The sequence below is a fragment of the Cyanistes caeruleus genome, chromosome 1, assembly GCF_971803275.1.
Source record: "Cyanistes caeruleus chromosome 1, bCyaCae1.hap1.1, whole genome shotgun sequence".
NCBI classification, from domain to species: Eukaryota; Metazoa; Chordata; class Aves; order Passeriformes; family Paridae; genus Cyanistes; species Cyanistes caeruleus.
In genome coordinates, this window is record NC_141701.1 from 8,640,203 (window position 1) to 8,663,537 (window position 23,335).

Genomic DNA, 23,335 nt, shown 5'->3' on the forward strand with positions numbered 1-23,335 from the left:
ATCCCTGTTCAGGCATGGAGAGGGTCCAGATAAGATCAGTTCATTATTGGGGAGAAATCCCCACTCAGTGGTTTCTAAGCACAGCCTTCCAAGTTCCAGCCCCATGGCTGTGTTCAGGTGACGGTGTCCCTGAATGCTCCAAGGAGCAGCTTCACCTGCTCTGCTCAAGGGAGAGCCTGAGCTGGAAATGCTGAGAGCCAGGAGATTTTTAAGGCTATTTTTTTATACTGTTTTGAACTCTTTTTAGATATACTTTAGACCAAACATGCTGCTAGCAATATCTGGATTGCACTCACTTGCCCACCCCCTCAGCAAGCACCAGCCTGCATGCACTCACACAGATTTTCAAGCCACAGCAGGTTTTTTACAAAAATCTTTGATACCAAGGGAACCAAGGACAACCACTGCACAATTTACAAGGCTCACACAGATCTCCTCTTAGTGACAGTGTTTGGGGGGTGGGGGGCACCTCCTTCCCTTTGATTTTTTCCTTGCTGAAGAAAAATCAGCTGTGGTAAGAACCAGCCTCCCGCAGGAGCACAAGGGGTGCAGAGTGTTGATTGTCAGTTTTGCGGTGTGTTTTATTTCAGAGAAGAGGCCCTGTTATCAGCATCCACGCAGAACTTATCTCTGTGCCATCTGCTGTCACACAGGTGTGCCTGGTGCCCCGCACCACCCGTGCTGCTTTCCTGCTTCAAAGTGTCGCTGTGTCTCACAAAATCCGCTGTGCGGGGCAGCTGATGTCACCCCGCTCCGAGCGCCGGGATGCTCAGACACGCTTCTAGGGGAACACCCCACCTCAAGCCGGGTGACCCAAAAAGGGCTCTAAAATCCCTGCCAGGGCTCCCTGAGCCGCGAGTGCAGCTGGGCTCCGGGGCTGGGGGAGCGCTCACCCCCCGAGCACAGGCGCTGCTCCTCCCTGGGAGCCTCTCCGCTTCCCACGGCTGCTGCCACTCCAGCCCGCTCCCCCGGGAGTTTACCCGAGCTCACACCGGGAAAAGCGAAGCGAAACTCCGGCACCTCTGGGGAACAAGCGGCTTCCCCGGACCGGTTTTTGCAGAGAGGAGCGGGAGGAAAGCGGCTGCTGCTGCGTGGAGCTGGGAGGGGGATCCAGCCAGCCCTCCTCCCTCCCGGGGGCGGCTCCACCTGCGGGAGCGGCGGCGGCGCCTCCGCCACCGGCCCGGCCCGGCCCGGTCCCGGCTTCACCTCGGTCCCGGCACTCCCGGGCACCTCCGCCCGTCGGAACCTGCCCCTTCCCCTCCGTGCCGGTGCCCTGCCAGCCCCAGCAGCTCTGCTCCGGCAGCATCGCGCCGCCTCCTCATCCTTTCTTTGCTCCATGGCACAAAGAGTAACAATGCAAAGAAAAAAAAAACTACAGCTTTCTGTGTTGATCCGCCTGGATGCTGAGAAGAGCTCAACTCTGACTCTTCTGCATCTTTTTCCTTTTTCCATTTCCTATTTCCATTTCCTATTTCCTTTCTCCTTTCCTTTCCTTTCCTTTCCTTTCCTTTCCTTTCCTTTCCTTTCCTTTCCTTTCCTTTCCTTTCCTTTCCTTTCCTTTCCTTTCCTTTCCTTTCCTTTCCTTTCCTTTCCTTTCCTTTCCTTTCCTTTCCTTTCCTTTCCTTTCCTTTCCTTTCCTTTCCTTTCCTTTCCTTTCCTTTCCTTTCCTTTCCTTTCCTTTCCTTTCCTTTCCTTTCCTTTCCTTTCCTTTCCTTTCCTTTCCTTTCCTTTCCTTTCTTTCCCCTTTCTTCTCTCTCACCTCCCGAACCTTTCCAGTGCCCACCTTCCCACACCCGCCTCTCCCAGCCCACCCTGCATTAAACCCAAGTGTGTTTGCAGGAGACAGGTCTCCCCGGCAGTTTCCAAACTCACCTGCAAAATGCTGCTTGCTGCTAGAATCCAGGGCAAAAGCCACCTCATCCCTGGAAGCCGGGATTAAATACATTTGATTGAACCCAGATTTAGAGCCGTTTTGAACAAAAACACCACTTTGGGGAACGCGGAGCAATCCTGAACTGGCAACCTAGCCTAGGCACTCTGCCTTTTTCTCTTGGCTCTTTGGGGATTTTATTAAAGACAGATCTGACGTCACGGTGAAGGACAAGCCCTGCATTTTTCCTCTGGAGAAACTTTTCCTGCCTTCACTTCTTCATTTTTGTGTGTGGTGTTGTCCCACCTCCCGCATTTCAGTGCATCGCCGTGAGCCACAGGGCTCTTAAAGGGAAAGCGGCAGCGCCGGGGTCCAACACGCTGCGATTTTAGCACAGCTCCCAAAGGCTCAGAGCTCATCCCTCATGCTGCTGAAGGGGCTCAGACTCTTGCAGTGTAGCTAGTACAGCAAGAAATGCTTGATCTGGCTTTCCTGGTTACAATCAATGACATGACACGTATACAATTATTCGCAGATGTTTGATTTATTTGGTTTTTAAAAAGGGTGACTTCATTAGAAGAGCAAAAGGACATTTGTGCTGCACACCCTGTGGGAAGCAGTCTGAAAACTCCTTTGGGACTCCCCTCTTTACAGAGCAACCCCAGATCACAGGATTCCCCTGCCATGCCACACATCCCTTCCATGATTTCAGTGTTTAGGAGTGTGCATCAGCCCTGGGCCCAGTTACACTTCTATCCTGTGCCAGCAGTGGGCATGACAAATATTGTCCAGGTACAAGGGAGTGCAAATCCCACCCTGAATTCAAACCTAACCCCAAGCTCTCTGATCACCTCTGTCCCTGCTAATGCATGCTCTGATCTTAGCTGAGGAACATCTGATGTATTTTTCTCCTTTTACTTAGGTACAGGTATAGTTTTTTCCCCAACCACACAAAATCTGAATTTGAAAGAATTTAATTCTCTTTCATCCTTAAACTGAAACATAATATTATAAGGAAAATGAGTGCTAGCAAAGGGAAGGAAAACCCTGTTAAACAGCTTCCAAGGTCTTAAATGCAAGAATTTATTCAGGGGCTAAAATAAGTGTCAAGGTAAATTTAAAAATAGGCAAACCTTTCCTCTTGATGTGACGGGCTGGGCAGTGATGGGTGGGTGAATCACCCTGATGGCCAGACTAGAACAATGATGTGCCCTTAACTTCTGCTCAGCTTTGGTTACCACCTGGAACTCAGGTGTGCCAGGCTGGGTTGGGATGTGCCACTCCCAGCCCCTCACCCAAAGCAAACATCCACATAAGGACATGGAGCTGCTGGAGTGAGCCCAGAGGAGGCCACTAAGATGAGCAGGGATGGGGAATCTCTCCTGTGAGGAAGGGCTGAGAGAGCTGGAGTTCTTCAATCTGGAGAAGAGAAGGCACCAAGAAGACTTTTTAGCACCTTCCAGTGTGTAAAGGGGCTCCAAGAGAGCAGGGGAGGGTCCTTTGGCCTTCATGTAGTGACTGGGCAAGGAGAAATATCTTTATGCTGAAAGAGGCTAGATTTAGGTTAGGTATTAGGGAAAAAATCCTTTCCTGTGAGAACTGTGAGAGATTGGAACAAATTCTGTTGTGAAACTGTGAATTCCTTGTCCCTGGAGATGTTCAAGACCAGGGGCTCTGGTCCTCAATGGGCTCTGAGCAACCTGGTTAAGTGGAAGATGTCCCTGCCTACAGAAGGGGGTTGGAACTAGCTGATATTTAAAGTCCCTTCCTACCCAAACTATTCTGATTCTATCCCAGCCTTCTGGGTATCTGGTGCTGTGTGGGGTTTGTTCCAAGGTCTTGGCACAGCTGAATGCTCAAGGCTGGGGCTGGCAGGGGTGGGGAGGGTGAGAAATCTGCTCCAGTAACTTCTGGTCACACAGCAAAGTCTATCCTTTCATGCTGTGTGATGTGACATGGGCAGTTGAATGGTTTCACACCAGCTGGACCAGGGAGCTCTAAATGGTCAGTTTGTTTGTGTGACAGTCTGGACAGACTGCTGCTCTGGGAGATGATTCAAACAGAATTAAATGCAAACTGAAGGAAGTTCCATGAGGTGTCTTCTTCCTCCAGCACCTTTACCCCTACCACAGTCCATTCACAGGACTCACAACCGTGGAGACCAGGCTCAGGGTTGTGTTTTCTGACAGGTTCCTCCAGAACTGTGTCTATTCTCCCTCCTCTATATCCTCCCCCATTTTTCCTCACTTCCTCCTGTTTGTTCATTCCAGCTTTTTCTATTTCAGTATTTCTCCCTCACCCTGCTGTCACCAGCACATCCTTCCTTGTACACTGTTGATATTCTGCTGGGGGATGTAGAACAAACCCCGCTAAATTGATGTCACCCAGGTGATGTTCATCTGCCTGTGCATACTACTGGGTGCCAGACTTTGGGGCCCAAACCTCTAATACTTTGTGAAAGTAGCATTTTGAGAGTTCACTTCCCCTGAACTAGGTGAAATGACTTTTTTTTTTTTTAAAAAAAAAAAAAAAAAAAGAAAAAGTGAAACTATTTGGGTTAGCATAGAGAAAAAGGCTCAGATGTAAACCTGAGAGCTAATATTTCATACGAATTGTGATTGCTGTCTTGGAGATGAAGGAGCTGTGATAGCAGGTCTAGCAAAAGTAATTTTCCAAATTAAGGAGGAACAAGAGTTTAAAGTTCCCATGATATCTCAGACTGCAACATCATGGGAAAGAGCATTTTAGAAATGACATAAAAATGGCATTGTGTTGGTTTGGACTTTTTCCCAAAAAACTTTGCTTATCTCCCTCTCTTTGACTATCTACTCATCATATTTCATTGCCTCAGTGAATTCCTTAGAAAATGCTGTGGTCAAGTGTGTCAGCAAGGATGAAGCCCTTGAGATGTTTGATCTGGCTGTTTGAAGCTCCACAGCCCACCCCAGCTGGTTTGTGAGTTTGTCATATGATCATAAACCAGGCACTCTGTCCTAGCCTGGACAAGACAGGGCTCAAGGACTGGGACCCCAGGCAGGGGTGCTGAGATATCCCAGTGCCTGAGCAGCCTTTCTGATTGTGATTCCTGTGTGGATACAGCACACTGGGGCACTTACAGGTGTGTCTGGGTGTAATGTGATTTCATTAAATCCCAAATCACGGGGAAATTTTGGCTCTTGTTGAGCTCCTGGGATTCTATGAGCTCTCAGATCCCTCTAAGGATGACAATGCTAAAAGAGATCACTGCAATCCTGTGTCATCCTGGCTTGATCCTGGGCAGTCTCGTACTGACCCCAGTAAATGAAGGCTCTAAAGACACTTCTCTGTCTAATTCAAAGATTTAAACTTAAGATCTTCAAATGATGGAAAATCCACTTCATGTTTTGATGAGTTCAGTTACATTCACTATTAAACATTTGTGCCATATTTCAGTCTGAGTTTGCTGGTTTCATCTTTCTGCCAATGTCTGCTTGGCTGATGAGAATTTAGCACTTTCTTCCAGCATATAAATATGCAAAAGTTCCATAAATCACTGCTGACTCTTCTTTTTAATAAAACAAGGAAGCCACATTGCTGTTAATTCCCAGTGTAAAATTGTTTTTTGGGAACTTGAATGTAATAATTTTATGACTTTTATCTCTTTCCATGGACATTATATATGTGAATGCTACTATCCATCACTCTATACCCATCCAGTGAACAGGAAACAGGCAGCAGGTCCCAGTTCAAGCTAGCTCTGATTCTGTCAGGCTAATGCCTTAATATCACTTCTTCCTCAATAAATCACTTATGCCTCTCGGCCACATAAACAGGCTTCTCATATTGACTTCATTTTACAGTCTTAGAACAATTAAACTGGGAAATAGATTGATTTATTTTATGCTGTTTGATTTGTCTGACACTTTTACTGAAGGCTGTAGCCAGCCAGAGAATACAGGGATTACTAAGAACAGAAGGAGAGCTCAGGGAGGATGGATCCTGTTTTCCCTTGAAAATGCATGGCAGAAATAGATCCTTGCCTGTATCTGATTTCCTTTGTAAATAAGTGAGATCAGAGTTTACCTAAAATTCCAAGGAAAAAAAAACAAAAAACGAACACCTTGGACTTTCCTGACTCATAAATGGTAAAGGCTGAGTCATGAATCTGACTTTTAAATAAACCAAACCACTAGCTGTGTTAGTTTCCTATCAGGCTGCTTTTTTTTCTGCTTTTCTCTGTGCTGAAGGTGACATCCCTTTCAATCAGCAGAAAGGCTGGGATTCAGGGAGCACATACTGGAATGGAAAGGGAGGTGGAGAAGTCAAACTGCACCATCAATTATTGTTGTTATTGACACTACTTAGGTGATAGGAAGGAGAGTTACATCAGCCTGGGCCTTTGAAATACCAAAGAAGCTTTACAAAGAAAAGTATGAAAACATCTATTTTAGTTGACTCTCGATAACATCAAGCATCTGAACACTCAGCCAGCCCCACTTCAGCACAGGTGAATATCTCATTTTCAGAGCTGCTAGCCTTTGCAGATGAGAACTGACCCCTGAGTGAACGAAGCTGCAATGCTACAGGAAGACTCACTTTTTTAAGAGTCTAAAGAGTCTTTCCAAAGAAGAAGATGGACAGGAATCACACAGAGGATAGAGAGCCAAAGGCTCCTTTGCTCCTGTTCAGCCTGGTGTCTCCCTGAAATGGAGAATGATGCAGAAGGTACCAGGAGCTAAGGTGGTAAATCCAATACTGAATTCCCCCAGTCCTTTAGAAGTGATTTACCTTGGAATGTCACTCAGCCCAAGTTTCCATTACTGAGTATGCATGCACCATGCTGTGTGGCTCAAACTCCCTATGCCAGAATATTTGTGAGGCTGATCACACACCCGGCTGCTAAACAGAAAATCAGCTAGTCCTGGTAATCCAGCCTGACTGTCAGCACTCCAGGACCAACTGATCATTTCTCCAAAGTGCTGGTGTAAATCAACCCCACTGATTTAGGTGAGGCAGCAGCCAAGTCTGAAAAATGGAACATTCAATATTTAATTCATTCATGCAGCCAGAACAATTTATTCCCACCATTTGAGCAGGACTATTGCCTTTGAGGAGACATGACTGTGGTTTTATTCCCCATAAATAAAGTCAGATTTATTAGGACAGGTCTTCAGCTGGTGTCAATCTGTGTGACTTCTTTGATTTCAGGAGTACTAATCTGGCTGACAGCATCTGAGCTGTTCCACTGTGAGCAAAAATGTACAGGAGCCAATGACAGTGGCTAAGGAACAAGTCATTAAAATACTGTTTTCTGTAGTTTCCCATATAAAAGATTATAGAACCTTATATCAATTTTCAAATCTGTGTTACATTAGCCTTTCAGTTACTGATCACAGCAAGATTGTGTTTTCTTCATTGCCCTCAATATGAGGACAAAATGGCCTCATTACTGGGTTTATCCATTCTTAAATCCTCAGATTTCCTGATGTACATTTATGTTGGCAAAACACATACTCTGATGGTTTTGAACCACTACCAGGCATTTGTAACAACAACAACAATACCATCCAGTGTTTTTCCTGAGTAACTGTTTTCTTAATACCTGCACTCAAAGCCCCACCAATTGCTTAATTAAAGCTTTCAAATGGAACTTTGAATAATAATTAAAAACAATAATTTAAAAAAAATCAAACACAAAACCATCACACAAGTAAAATACCAAGCTCTAAAAATAATTAATGACTAAAATGAGCAGGCCATAAAGAATGAGGAAACTGCCAGAAATATGAACAAACTCTTAAGAGATCCTTGCTGTAGAAAAGTAGTCATCTGTATACAAAAATTTACATAATATTTACTATCCATTTAAAGAAGCTGGCTTAATAATACATACTGTGTCTGAGCCTCAGCTGGTTTAAGTATGAAGTACTTGGAGTTGCATTGATTTGTGGCATTCATGGGTGCAATGCATTATTCATAAATATTAGTTCAACTATTTGGACAAATGCAGGAAGTGCAGGGGAGGAATTAATCTTTGGGCTTGCCCCCTGCAGTTGTTTTTCTTGATGCCCATTAAGAGAGAGGAATACACATTGGCTAACAAACTATGAAAGGATGAAGAATCCTACCAAATATCACACACATTCCTGAAATGGCACAGCATGCTCCCTTTGTATGTCTGTCAGCTTCATATCATGGTCTCCTGGACAAGTAATTTTATGACATGCTCCAAAAAGTGATGTCACCCACTGCAGATAATATCCCCATGCTGACAGTTCTATTCTCCAGATGAGTGACCACAGAACTGCAAAATCATGCATTACTCTGGATCTTTTTTAAATTCCTATTAATGCTGCACTATTCTGTGGTCTCTGGGATGGAGTTGGCTACATAAGGAGGCAAATCTCCTCTGTTCTCCTGGAAATTCTAATCTAGGGAAGACTAGACTCAGATTTGAACTTTTCAGTCACACACTGAGGCTTCCCAGCACTGTAGATATGTCTGTGAATTTCCAAGATTGGGTTAGATTACACATATATTTGATTGGGAAAAAACCCAGCCAAACAAGCCCATGAAATTCCCTTAAATGTATAAGAAGTAAATGAAGTCTTTAAAACAGAACCATCTCCTGTCTGAGATGGCCTGTTTTTTTTCTTGGAAAGCAGATCTGCTCTTCTAGCCCAAATGTTTTTAAAATATTTCTTTAATAAATACAGACAAATCATACTGTTTTTTTATAAAAGAAAATAATAATGGAACCTTGTGAGATGTTTAGAAAAGTTATGAATAAATTCACAAGAGATCAAACCTGTTTGAAACATGAAGTATTTGAGGACCAAATATTTTTCCTCCATGGCCCAAGTATCCAAATTCTGCATTCTAACTCTGGTAACATTTTATTCAAAGTTTCCTGTGGTATTTGGTTAGTAAACGTTTCCCTTTCAACAGAGGTGCTTTCAGCCTGTGTTTCCTGGGGAAATGGAGCTTATGCAATCACTTTGTACATGTTCATGTCTGTCTGTCTGTATTGCTTTGCAGTAATTTTTGAGCCTTTTTGGGCTAAACCAAGCCAAATTTTGTCAGAAAGATGGGTCTCTCACTGATGATGACATTCTTGCACTTTGTGGAAAGAGGCACCAAGGAATTTAAGAAGGGCCACAGGAGTATCACACTTTTAGGAAAAGTGAGGTGTTTATTCACACACTATTAGAGCCAGAGAAGCCACACAGCTGAGACCTGTCAGACTGCAGGAAAACAACTTCAGCTGGAGTTTGCAGTCAGCCACCAGACACAAATCTGTGGGGAAAGTGGCTTTTACTGATGTAATGCTCACAAAATTACTGCTACTTTAGGCACACCTGGTCCACAAGCTCTCAAGTTCTCATATTTTTATTTTTCATTTCTTGCAAGCAGGACTTTACACTTCCTCTTCTCCCACCCCATGCCAATATTTGTTCTTAATTTGATCTTGGTTATAAAAGCAAAAGAGTTGAAAACAAAGGTATCCATTTTCACACTACCACCTTAGGAAGTAAAATCCTAAGTCCATTCCAAATTCCTGCCTGGACGCTTTCAAAGTGCAAAGATACAGTAGATATAGAGTAGTTCTGTCTCAAGAAGTTGTACAAATTAAAGGTCTGATGATATGAGCTCCTTTAGACCTCTTCTCAGCAGAAGGAGGTCTAAAACGAGAGCATTCAGAATATACACATTTTTATTACCATTGATAATTGTATTTGAAGCATTTAAAAATGTGACAATGAAGATAATAAACTGCTTTTCCATGCCCTGGAAGGTGTTCACCACAATGTCTGTTAGCATTAAATGTCAGTTCTACAAAATGGGGAGCATTTTCCTTTCAATTCCATTTGTACAGTGTTGCCAACACAGCAACCCCAATGCAGAGAAAGGAACCAGGGCGGAGGAGGTGATGTATCACACCTGGAGTGGCAGGGCAGAATCGCTGCCCTAAGCTCTGATCTTTGTCATCAGTTCTACTTTTTTCCATCCCTGCCTACTGTGATAAAACTTTTCACCTTCTCCTGGTCTGGGGGAACCACACACAGTGATCCCTGTTTCCCTCTGGATTTATTTTTCCTTCGTCTTCTCCTGTCACCCTTTTGGAGCAGAAGACATGATTTGTATTCAACCTGAGGGAAAAGGAGACGATCAGGCTGGATCTGACCCCACGTGCTCAGGGAAAAGGTTGGTGCAGCTGATGTCTACCTTGACCCAGCAAATGTTTTTCTTCTTCATCAAGTGAAAAAAGCATTTCATGGGTTCTGGCAGTACTTCTTTCCCTTTAATATGGTTTTGGTCTATCTCCCTTTAGTCTCACCTGAAGTTGTTGAGTCCCTGAGGAACAGCTGGGCTGCACATGTTCAGCCAGGACAGGCTTCCTAAAAGAAATTTGGAAAAGGAGGATGTATTTTGGAGACACTATGTGAGACTTCATAGGGGATCCACAACACTGTGCTTCTTAGGCTGCATTAGTTATCCCTGTGTTTAAGCATCAGAAAAATATACACAGGGAAAAGCCTGTAGTTCTCATATAAAATAAAAATTGTGGCAGCATGGTGTCTAGTGTTTGTGTGTTTGTTTGTTTTTCCCCAGGAAAACCACCCTTTTCTTTGCACAGCAGGGACTGTTTTCTTCATCTTCTGTCACCTCCCAAAGGCAACTCAGGAAGAAAAATATCTGATCATTTTGAGGCTTAAAGCATCTGCTGAGACTACAAGTAAGGTGGCCAAGACAGGAGGGCATTCATGTGTTAAAAACCTCTTGGCATTATTTATTCACCATGTGCTGGGTCAGGGTTCTTGAAATGTGCCCAGGGAAAGTGTCCACACAGGTGATGGAGAGGCCTGGCTTCCAACAGGGTGCCAGTGATGGAGCACAGCCCCTGGGACCCCTGCAGGTGGGAGCCATCACAACCTCTCTCCTGCCTCAGGACTCCAGATTTTGTTGGAGCAGGGAAGGATATGGGCTGAGTGTGGGGCCAAGGTCCTGAGCCTCTAGTGAGCTGACTCCAGAGATGAAGAGGAAAAATGGGAGGGAGAGGGAGGCATGGGAATACATCTGAGTACACAGTCAGAGGGCTGGAAGAAACTGAAGGGTTCCTCTCATGTCTTCCTTTTCCCAAGGCACAGCCTGCATTAATTCAATCTCACTGACAGATGCGTGTCTAACCTTGCCTGCAGTGAGCACAGCTCCTTCCTTCTGCTTTCTCTGCAGTGATCTTTCCAAGCCTTTCCTCTTCAGAGAGTTAAGTTCAATCTCTACATGAAATCTCTCTCACTGCAGTGTAGGTCCACTGCTTCTTGGACACACTGGAAAAAAAATCTTCTCTTTTATCTTGGTTGCAAAATTTAATGAATTTAAACATATAACCATCCGTATATCCACTGCAGCCTTCTGTCTTTTCCTTTGAGGTGCCCCAAACAGAGCTAGAACTGGGACTAGAAAGAGAACTGCTCTTTATTTTTCCTAGAGTTCACTTCCCACTTCCTTCTTCATGACCTAGGTTTTTTCTGCAGAAAGAAACCTATTCCCAGAGGTGAATATCCCATTGATCTCCCTCTGAGATCAATGACTGCCAAGCCAAAACAGGCCTCACCTGTACAGCCACAACCCTGCTCACATCTGGGGGAGCCGCTCTGGTCACCACTGCAGTGGAAGAGGGAGGATGTCTGCAACACCACTTAAATCTGCTGGCATAAAATGGTTGACAAAAGCAACAAAATCTCAGCATCAGCAGCCTTCCTCAGACATGCCCTGGCAGGATGAGTAACCTGCAGGTTCAGGGCTTTACTCTTCCCCATCTCTGTACTTCTGTGCTAGACTTCATATGATAGGTATAAATCCTGCTAATGAATCTCTGGAGAAAATAACTGTCAGTGTGGTTGATAGAGCTGAGGAACCTGAGACAACTCCATGCCTGCTGTTGTCCTGAACACCTTTATGAAATAATTATTTCATAGGATCTCCATGGGATCTTTTATTTTCAAGCCTAGACTTGCATCATCACCAGATGCAGCCCCTATGTGCTGCTGCTCAAGACAGAAAGATTTTGAGAGACCCTGGGCTACATTCCAAGGCCCCACTCCAGCTTTTCCTCCAGGAAAAGAAGGCAGCACAGATAACCCCTGCTGAGGATCACTCTCCTAGAGATAGCCATCCACACTACAGGATAGAATCTGGGTTAGATTCCCAATTCACTTGAGCAAATTTCATGTGAAATAGTGGCAAAAGCCTTCCTGCAGTCAAGGTGAAATCACACCACAGCAAATCCACCCTCTTCCACTGTACGTACTGTGTCTCCCATACCTCCAAGATCTGTCAAGTCTGGTATTCTTTTAAGCATGATTTTATTTTCAGAGTGTTCCAAATAGGTCTGTTCCACCTGTTTTAATGGTTTCTTTTCTAGGTGCTGACAGTATGCAACTTGGTTTATAATTCCCTAACTCTTCCTTTCCCATCAGAACATCCCACCCATATCTGCCCCTTTCTCTCCCTCCTAGATCTCACATATCCTTCAAGAGAGTGGCTGGCCAGTTTTGCAATTTGAACCAAAACAAAATAAAATCTGCGTTTTTAATGAAATCCCTTAGCCTGCCTTTTGCCTGCTGCCAGTTGAATTGCCCCTCTCCTCTCACTGGTATTGCCATGTTAGTTATAGGCTCATTGCAGTTTTAGTGAAAGCTGAAAGGGGAAAGGAATTAACCACTTCAGCTTTTCTTCCTACAAAGTGAAGGACCAGCTTCTTCCTTCAACTCCCTCCTTCTGCTGAAATATTAATAGGAATCTCTTTGCTATCTTTCACATCCCTTGCTAGTTGTGTTTCATTTTGTGCTTTGGCCTTTATGATTTTGTCCTTACATGCTCCAGCAATTATTTTATAGCCATCTTTAGTAAACTGGCCTAGTTTCCACTTCTTGCATGCCCTCATAGAGCATCTGTCTGACACCATGAATTGCCATTTCATCCCAGTGTATGTATGTTCAGCTTCACCTCCAAGCTGGAAACTGGGGGAAACCAGGATCCTCTATCAAATAATTTCCACCAGGATGAGGTTGCTAAGAAGAAATATTCTACAATCATCTCTTCTGTGAGCAAAGAGAAACCTCAGTATTGCACTGGATTGAGAAGAAGGTGCCTAACAAAGAGTTGTGCCATCAAATGGCAGAAGGTGTCAACCCTCTGTATCCAATTACAGATGTCTCTTTTTTACACTCTCCTTGGAAACTGAGGCATGGGAATTTTGAAGAGAAATAGGATATTGAATGATCTCAAATTCATATCCCTATGCATGAATTCTCTCCCCCTCTCTATTATTTTCTTAAAATTTTGCTCTTTTGCTCTAGAAAAAGTCAGAATGGCAACACCAACAAGCCCAAATCTGGCATTTCTTGTGCCATCTCCCCTGTGAGCTGCAAGGACTTGCTGAGGGATGGCTGTTTCCACTGTGCGTTCCTGTGGAGGAGTGTGGTGAAGAAAGTGCTGGAGTAAATTATCTGCTGTTTGAATTATTGTCATGAATGATAAAACAGATGTTTCTTATGCATGAACTTTTCATGATCTTGGGCTGCAGGCTGGTGGGATAATCAAATATTATTACAGCATGGAACAAGGAGTTGTAATGGACATATAAATCCCAAATCTAGCTCTTGATGATATAGTTTTTTCCACAGCTTATCCCTTAAACCACACACGTGCTAGTTCTTGCACATCCAGCAACATTTTCTGTACCAATTCTTAGATGGAAGTGAGACTTTTGGCAAATTATTTGGAAAACTCTATAAAATGTATACTTCAGCTTCCTCAGCTAATGCTAAGTTCAGTGCCCTTCAGTGTGCTCAAGGCCTCTGGAAGGTTCTTGAGCATGATTGTTTCTGTTGCCTTGTCCCAGGTGAGAATGTCTATTCTTACACCTACCATTAGCATGCCCTGGGCTTTGCTGGAGAAAATGCATCAAAGCCCTTTGCAGTGCCCCAGGGACACAAAGCAGCTATAAAGCAAGCTAAAGCAGTTAATTGCTCTGCTTCCCCAAAGCAACATAAAGGAGTTGGGGCTCCCTGGAGAATCCAGCATTTAGAGAGTAATTTCTGTTGTATGAAAAGCACAACTCTTAAAATCATGCACATAATGCTCAAAGGGATTTTAGGTCACACAGTCCAACTTTTCCCTCTGAGGTGGGCTCAAGGTTAGAGGCAGGTTACCACTGATGATGTTTGCTTACACCTTTTTATGAGCCCAAGGTGTTTATACAATATGTGTCTGGAGACAGCTTTGTGCCTGCCCTTGCAGAGTGGCTGAGCTCTCAGAAGAGGATTTGCACACCAAATCCTCAGCCTACTCTCTTTGCTGGGCAGTTTTCAGTTTGCTGAGCCAGCACTGGACACAGCAGCAGAACTCTCTTCTTGCAGTAGCCCCTGGCACTTGAACCTGGACTCAAACTTGTCACTGAATGGAAGATTGTGACCCTGAATTTGGGGTCCAGGCCAAGTCCTCCTCCACCCCATTGAGAGCTGCTTTTCCAGTGAGCTTGAGCACATGTAGTAGAGCTGAATATCCCTGCCATTCTGCACATGCTGATCAGAGGTCAACTCTAGATTATGTGACTGCCACATCCTCTTGCTGTAATCAGAAAAAAAAGAAAAAGATTTTTTGTATAAATGACTCTCATCTTTAGCACTTCCCTGCAGCGCTTCCTTGCACTCACCCTACTAATCATGAGGTTGAGGAAATACTGCTTGAAAGATGTGGTAATGACTTGGAACCCAGAACAAGCAGTAAAAAATTGCTCTGCTTTAAGAAATATTGTCATTATCTTATAAATACCACATATCTGCATAGTCTCTGTCTTAGCACATATGGACCATGGAGAAGAAATTATATTACATCATCACATTATCATGTGTAGTTGGCCAGAAAGTTTTTCCTTAACTCCAGGATCAGATGAGAGCAAAAAGGGGAAAGAAACAAGTGACAGGTAGAGCTGCATCAATGTTCATTTTTTTTTTTTAATAATTTTTCATCTGAGACAGTTTTACAGTGGTAGAGATATAAATCCATCTTCCCTCAGTTTGCCCAAAGTTTCTGTGGAATGAAGTTCCTTGCATGCAGTTTATTCATGTGTTGAAGTCATTTGCTTGGTTGTATCCTAAAATAGCAGAGACATCTATTTTCCTTTACCATATGAAATAAGAGTAATTGCAACACAGGCCAGAGCAATGCAGCCAGTCTGGCCCTGTATGGTATTCACATCCAACCCTCAGCAGCAGGGAAGATCTATAGGATGAATAAAGGGTATTGCCAGCACCTGCCATGCTAGGAGGCACACTGGGCTGTCGGGTCTGCAGTCACAGCCAGCTGAGCCAGCAGAGGTCATGGGTTGGTTCATCCACCCACACACAGCCGTGTACTCCTGAAGGTCAACCATCCCCTCAACCCCACACTACTGCTTGGTTCTCCATGGAATCACAGCCATAGAATCATGGAATGGTTTGGGTTGGAAGGCACCTCAAAGATCCTCAAGTTCCAACCCCTCTGCTGTGGGCAGGGACATCTTCCAGTGGTGGCTCAAAGTTTGACCGCACAGGGAACCTGAGTTTGTTTGGTCACACACAGAGAAGTGCAATGTTTGAGCTCAGAACTATTCACTGACTTCTGTAGGAATCTGCAGGAGTCACCCTTCCATGGAACTGAATGGTTTGGGTGTTTGAATTTGTTTGGGTTTTTTCCATGAGGAAATTTGCTACGTGGTGGAAATGATGGATATGCAATGCCAGATATGTGCATGGGAGTCTGAGCTAGCAGCCAGGTTTGACATGCTTAATTTCTACCAATAAACGAAGAAAAATACGTCAAAAAAGAATAGAGAAAATTTGGGCAACTCATATAACCTGCTTCATAATCCCTTGTGAAAAAACAAGATATGCCTACACATATGAATGAATTAGGCTCTGAAATCTCAGTACAGTAATATATAGATATACCTTATGCATTACCTGTGCAGAGCAGGGCCATTTTTACAGATTTAAGACCACCTTTCTTGAACCCTGTGAATTGCAAATTATAGAATATCAACCAGTTGCCTGCAATCTGATCATGCTAAAAGATTATCTTGAAAAGCCTCCAGTCATGGCTGGAAGCATCAGGAGACTGAGCAGCCACCACTTCTCTTGCTGGCTTGTTTCAGCAATCTAATCAGTCTGCCTTTGCAGAGACTGGTAGACCTTGCCTCAACACTAAGCTTGTCTCATCATAACTGATAGTTTTTGTATTCTGCACAACTTCTCTTGGTGTTTTCTCCATGCTTCCAAGCATTCTTCTTACCCAGTAACTTACAGAAACCAAATTTTCTAATAACTTGTTTATTTAATTGTGAGATATTTTCTTGCTTCCATATTGTTTTTGGGTTGCTATGGCTTTTCTCTACTTCCTGTGCAATTTTTAAGCATCCCTTTAAAAACAGAGTTATCAGGTCAAGGAGCAGTACTCCAGTACATACTGCTGCTACAAAACCAGGTAGAAATCACATCCCTTCTCTTGCTCACTTTCCTCCCCTGTGTAAGTCTGATGGTCACATCTATGGTGTTATTTCCCCCAGCATCATTCTTAAGTTCAAATTCATCTGTGCATCCAATATCATCTTTAGGTCTGCTTTGGTCTGTGCTTCTAGGACTCAGCTGCCACCTTTATTCACTCACATTTACTTTGAATGGCCCTACTTTACAACAAGTGTCATCATCTCTTTATTATTGCCTAAGCATAGGACAAAAAATTAGGAGTCTGACAAGATTTATGCTATTGGGAAGATCTAGTTTCAACCCCAAAGCTGCTGATAAAAAGTTGAGTTTGGACCAATCTCTGTGAAATCCACTAAGAGATCTTTTGCTTGATAAAACCTACTCACTAAAAAAAGCAAATAAATTGATAACTGCCAGTTAAGTAGTTCTTTAATTCATTAATATTTGTGCTTCAGTGTTGTACAGGGCATATTTTATCACTGTTTATTTAGAAAATTATATGGAACTGAAATCCTAAAATATCTAGAGCATGTTCAAGCTATGCAGTTTCCTAATTCATTTACTGCCACATACAAAATATCCATTTTGTTAAATGAGAGCCATTTTCATATTAATATGTTATTAACAGTCATTAATTGCAGTCCTAGAGCCTTATTGTTGATTTATGAACATGTCTCTTTAATGCAAGCAGCTTGTTGGCTTCAAGCCTATCTTTGCATTGTCTTGTTTGTCTTCAACAAACATTGGCAGAGAATTAACATTTTTCCAGTCATTTGTAGTTTCCCCAGTATTGTGAGATTAAAAGGAAACATCAGGGAGCCAGACACGACATCAGCTTCACTTTAAGATGCCTGAGTCAAAGTTATCCAGTCCTGCTGTTGTTTCTAGCTCTCTGAACCACTGCAGGCTCAGAAGGTAATTTGTCATCCTCATGTGACCTCAGTGTATCATCCTTGCTCCCAAATACAGAATGGAAGCACGCTACCTTCACTCTTACTGGAATTTGAGTTGTTCCTGATATACTTAAAAACCCCCTCCCTCTTCTTGCCTTTGGTCCTTTTAACTCTGGATAGTGTCCAGCTTCTCTTATCGACCACCGAATTAGAGAGAAATCCCAAAACATATTCCCAACCTTTTCATTTGTAATAATTTTCATTTCTTATTTGTTTGCACTTATTGCTTTTACTTTTCAGTTGTACTCCTAACTAAAACTAGTGTGGGGGTTTTTTTTTCTGATCTGATGTTATGACACATTTTACCAATAAAGCCCAACTTCTATCCCTGATGACTCTTGCTTTTCTTTATTGCAGTGCATTTTTAGTTGTGATACTTGAGTTTATGGGCAAACCTCACTGTTTCCATTTCTGCTACGAAAAATGCTGAACACGTGATAAAAAGGGTTTGAAACTTCAGGAGGAGAATCTCAGCATCCAGTCTTCTCTAGACACATGGAGCATGCAAAAATAATAACTAAAAAATATAAATTAGTACAAGAAATCTATTAGTGATTTTGTTAAAGCCAAAGGCATCAGAGGAGTGCACAGGGTATTGGTTTGGTTATTGAGATAATTAGGCCACTGGCTGACCTCTGACACAACCCAGTTGTGTGACCACTTTCAACTTTTTCTCTGCAATTCTCCTTTGAAAATGAACAGATAACATTAAATAAATTGTATAATAAATATTTATATTTAAGAAGAGTTCAGTGAAGACTGCAGATGCAACCATAAATCTGGTGTTCTTAACCATTGAATACTTAACTAGCAATGAAAAGTTCTCATCTGCATATTTCCCCTTGTTTGTTTGCTTTTTAAATATGCTGTTCCCAGGAATTTGTTTTGTTTTGTTTTTTTTTGCTGAAGGAAGGAAGCAGCTTTCTTTTCATACATTGCTGTTTGTTTGCTTGGTTTTCTAATATGCTGCTCCCATGGATTTCTCCTTTTTTTGTGGTGAGAGAAGAATCCCACAATGTTTTTGCATCATTCTCCACACTCAGCAGCAGCAGCACAGCTCGAGCCGTGTCTTGAGCTCCAGGGCAGATAGAGCTGCTCTGAAGCCCTTGCAGGAAACCTCTGACCCACAGCCTGCAGGTGTTGAGCAGTGCTGAGCCTGATGTGGTGGGCACAGGTGAGTTTACACAGAGATCTTGTCTTTTTTTCCTCCTGCTTTTATGCCTCTGTACTCCTGTCAGTGGTTCTTTACTGACATAGGCCATGCTGTGTATAACATGAATGTATGTGGCCAAAAACTCATGTTCCAACATTGTTAACTCACAGAATTTTCTCGAGAATCACCTGTGACAGAAAAATGCTGGTTTTATTACCAAAGTTCAGCCCAGGTAAATTCCTCTGGAATTTCATACAATAAAAGAAAAAGGCAAATCTCTTAACCCTAGCCTTCCTTGCAAATTGCTAATGCCAGCAGACAGAAAGGCTCTGCATTTCTCAGAAAGATTAGAACAGCACAGGAAGTCTGACAAATGTCTCTATAACTCTCCCTGTGCTATGACAGGCTTAGGTTAAATATTTGTGTTGCTCAAATCTTATGCTGCATCACCACTGAGGCTGAGCACGTTGTGACCTCCCAGCTGTGAAGGCAGTGCAGGAGACACAGGGAGCAAAGGAGGCTGCTGAAATCTGTGGAGAATTTCATTGCAGATGATGGGATTAGTCCTGGCAGGGTATGTTCCTTTCCATAAAGCTATCACTGGCTGATCTTTCAAGGGCTGAGTGCCACCAGCTGTGATCTTCTGTGTTCTACTGTGTTCTACTATGGAATGCTTTTTAGGAAACTACTAAAAATGTGATTTTCTTTAGTCATTCAAATTAATTACAGATTGAACATTTGTATAGCAAGCTTAAACTCATGGCTGTATTTCCTTACTGCCCTCAGAATTATTTTTTAATGGTCTTTCTCTGAAGATGCTGGAAAATATGTTTTTATCGGAAAGTCCCTTGAAGAGTTGCAAACAACACGTTATCCACCCAAAGTTCTGTGTTTCTCTCTCTGGTTTTGTTTTGGTTTTTTTTCTGAGGCCCCTTACTAGTCCCACACTTAAGTTCTTGTTTTGATGATTTCAGCTTGCACAGTGCAAAATTTTAATGACACCAGCAAGAGCCACATGATCTATTGGTTGACCCCAATCTCTGACTGAGGTACTTGTCTGTTTCCACCCTTCCTTAGTGAATACTGGGAGATACATTCCCTCTGTCAGATAACACTACCCAAAATATACCTTCAAGTCCACTCCCTTGATCATTCACCTTGACTTAATACTGATTGTAACTTGTATTTTCTTGTGAACTGTCTCTTCTTGAAAAACAAAACTGTCATGGGGCACAAGTCAGCTTAAAGGTCCTTCTCACTAAACAGGGCAATGTACACAGCTCCAACCCTCACTCCAGCCCTCCAGCCCTGCATCCTCCAGCACAAACATTCCAGCTCCAAGGCAGGTCGTGTAGTCTGATGGCCCATTCCATCAGAACGCCCCTGGGCCACACAGTGGTCCACAAACTGCTTCCAGCAGCTGAAGCACACAAGTTAGTAATGATATCTCAGAGGCACAGAGCACCTGATGCCAGGAAAACACCAGTGCCAGCTGCTGTGACAACCAGAGAGTGCCAGCACTGAATGGTGTGGGTTGTTGTGAAGGTGTGAATGTGAATGGTTTCTGCACCATTTGGCTCTGGGCCCATATTTACCCTTGAATGGCTAGAATAGATACATTTAATATACCTGCAGCCTGAAATGTGCTTTCCTGTGAGACTTATGAAGTTTTCCCATTTGAGTATTCTGTATCTACTTATCTAGGCTTAAGAGAGATTTAATTTTTCATTCTTCATAAATTATTTATAGTAAACATTTTAAAAGTTGAAATAACCAAACAACATATTTTAATCCATGTCTAACACACACAAATAACCCACTTGATCTTTCACTAAGCAGCCACCTCCATTAGTGTAGAATATGCCAGTATCCATAAATGGTGAAAGAACCCTGGAATCCCCAATAGCCACCCAAACAACAACAAAAAAAGACTATTTTCACAATGTGTAATGGGAATGCTATTTGTGATGCATCATACTCTTTACACACTGCAAGAAGCATCCTCTGTTACTTGAATCCCATCATTTCCCTTGGAAAAGGGTAATGGAAATAAAACCCACAAACCTTATGTTTAAATAACATTGTAGGCCTGGCTGCAACTCATGACTGTAATGAAAATGCCTAATTAAGGTTTCCAGTTTACCCCTAATTCACTCCACATTGCTCAAGTATTACAGCACATGTCTCACGTTGTGCTTACAGTGAGATCCCTCAGGGACTGAAGAGTCCCTCCACACCCAGGCAGTTTGGGTCAATCAGGAAGTATTTTATTACCTCTGAGTGATCTTTAATGTTATTTGAATACTGCAGTCTGGGTAGTAGACTCTAGCTTTTACAATAACATTCAAATAATTCAAGGGCAGCCTAAATATGGCAATGCTATTAGCAAAGCTGTTAAAGATTACGGCTTGATTTTTTCCTTCTACCACTACAACATACAAAGATAACGCCCTAAACAAAAGTCTTAGGAGACAGGACTTTCTTACAAGGTTTCTAGGTGACTTTGAACTATCACTTGGGTCCACATTTAGCCTGACTAACTTTGATTTGAGGCTACCTACATTGTCAAAGGATAAGACAGAGAAAGTAAAAAAGGCGTATAGGTTTTCAGAGAGAAGCTCCAGCTTTAATGAGGATTGTCCAGGTGACCGACCTTCTTTGAAAGTTGCAGGAAGCTTGGCCAGCTGTTTTCCTGCTTGAGGATGTTCAGTCCAGGATGTAAAACAAATAAAAGATATTTGGGCATATGTTTCCAGAGAGCAGATCTGTAACTACTAAACATTTGCCTTTGTATAATGGGGAGCATTGTAAAAAATATACCCTAGAGATCAAGAGACGCTGCATCCACAGCAGCTCAGCTGCTCTAATGCAGTCCTGTCAGCAGGACATGATGTGCATATGATCCTGAAACTCACACAGAGGGTACACTTTTCCCTGGCCTGTGGGCATTACTGTCATAGGGTGGTAGCTGAGAGCACTTTAAATGGAGAGAGGGTACATTTAGATTAGATATTAGGAAGAAACTCTTCACTGTGAGAGTGGTGAGGCACTGGCACAGGGTGTCCAGAGAAGCTGTGGATGCCCCAGCCCTGGAGGTGCTCAACACCAGCCTTGACAGGGCTTTGAGCAACCTGGTCAAAGGGGAGGTGTTCCTGCCCAAGGTGGGAGGAGCTGGAACAGGGAGATCCTTCTGTTCCCTTCCACCTCAAAATGCTCAATGATTCCATGATGACCAGCCTGTCTGGCATTGCTCTGGAGAGCAGAACAAACCAGAGAAGCACAGCTGAAGAAGAGCTGAAACTTTGCTCTTGCTGTTCTTGTTAGTGCCTGGTTCATCTGGCCTTGTCCAAGGTTATGGTTTAGGCACTGACATCCTGCTGCTCACTGTAAATTGGTATTTACCACACATGCACTTCTTTAAGAGTAACCCAAGTTTATTGGAAATTGAATGCCATCTAAATGTGAAATGTTTGGATTTGTAAATTTGCTTTGCTGCTATTTTAGCTTTTATTGACAATTGTATTTATTTTTACAGAGACAGTGTTTTTCTTTTCCCATGTCTTGCAACATGACTAAGAGACACAGAGGATTAACCCTTCACATTCAGACCACTAAACCCCAAAGCACACCCAGCCAAGCTGCAGCGCTATAGACTGATTCATGGCTCATGGGAAAACCACCATACTTGTGAGGGTTCCCAAAACCAAGGGCACCTTTGAACATAGTACACATTTTGCTAGAAGTTTGTGCCCTTAGTGAACCCTGTGCAATAAATTATGATTATAACCAAGTCATGATGTCTTGGTTCTGACAACTTCCTCAGTGAGTGACTTTTCCTGCCACAGACCCACTGAATCTAGAAACTAATTTCCATTTTGAAGGGGGGTCTGTAAGCTATGTGTACATCAAGTGACAACCACACAGCCTGTAGCTACTCCAATATGCCTTAAACTGACTAGGACAAGGAGCAACAACCCAGAGCTCTAATGTGGATTTGTTTCCTGAGGCAGATAAACCAGCCTACCCCTAGGCCATCAACAAGCTGTTACTAACACCTGAAGGGGAGTGCTGGTTGGCATGGGACAAAACTGGAATGGCTTTGGTGCTGGCAATTAAACTTTAGGTACAATCATGGCACAGTTAGGTCTATTCCCCTGTTTTAACACTACAGCTGTAGCCCCACAAACAAGTCTGAATCCAGCTTGATGCTCCTAATCCTGATTAATGCCTCCAAGTTAGCATAGACATTAAAAATTCCAGAGGGTCGTACTTTATTAAGACCTCCTGTTATTTCATGAGGCAGTGTTATTTCATGGCAGCTGAGGCTCACATTTTTATAGGACATAAGACAAAGGGAGGCTGGTTTGCCAGGAATGCTCATTCCCCCTCCCTATATGTACCACAGATGTCTCACAAGACAAAAAGCTAAGACTGTTCTGCAGCAGCACAGATAATTTATGTTCCCCTTCCACAGCTAACTGTCCTTCCATGATTACAAAATATTTCCTTCTCTTTCTTCCTTAAAAAAATATTTAAGAAGCACTGTTTGGGATGCTTGGTGGGATGATGGAATGTCTGTTACACTGAAATAGGGGACTGTGCTGGCTAAGTATTAATGTGTGGAGTGTAACTTGTATGTCAGTTGTCATCTTTAAACATTTAGCATCTGCTCTTCACATAAGATACCCTCTGTCCCTGCAGAGTGAGCACACAACAAAGACTGTGATGCTGAAATATTTTGTGTTCTGGGATTTAGAGTGTCTCTTGGGGCAGGACGTAATAAAAAATTAACCTCTGGATGATTAGGAAGTGTTTAACAAGGGTGGGAAGGCAGGTAATGTTATTTTAT

General features: G+C 43.0%; 1 protein-coding gene across 5 annotated transcripts in view; it reads right to left on the minus strand.

Annotated features, from left to right (window-relative positions):
- CCN4 (cellular communication network factor 4) overlaps nucleotides 1–2,188 on the minus strand; it is a 33,766-nt gene extending 31,578 nt beyond the window's left edge. The window contains exon 1 of one of the 5 annotated variants that reach the window (XM_023921548.2): nucleotides 1,873–2,188. In XM_023921548.2, coding sequence (XP_023777316.2) covers nucleotides 1,873–1,920 — 48 coding nt within the window. In that variant the 5' untranslated portion in view covers nucleotides 1,921–2,188. The remainder of the gene's footprint in view (nucleotides 1–1,872) is intronic. The other 4 variants (XM_086878465.1, XM_086878458.1, XM_023921547.2 and 1 more) reach the window with 4 other exon arrangements.
- Between the last annotated feature and the right edge of the window lie 21,147 nt (nucleotides 2,189–23,335).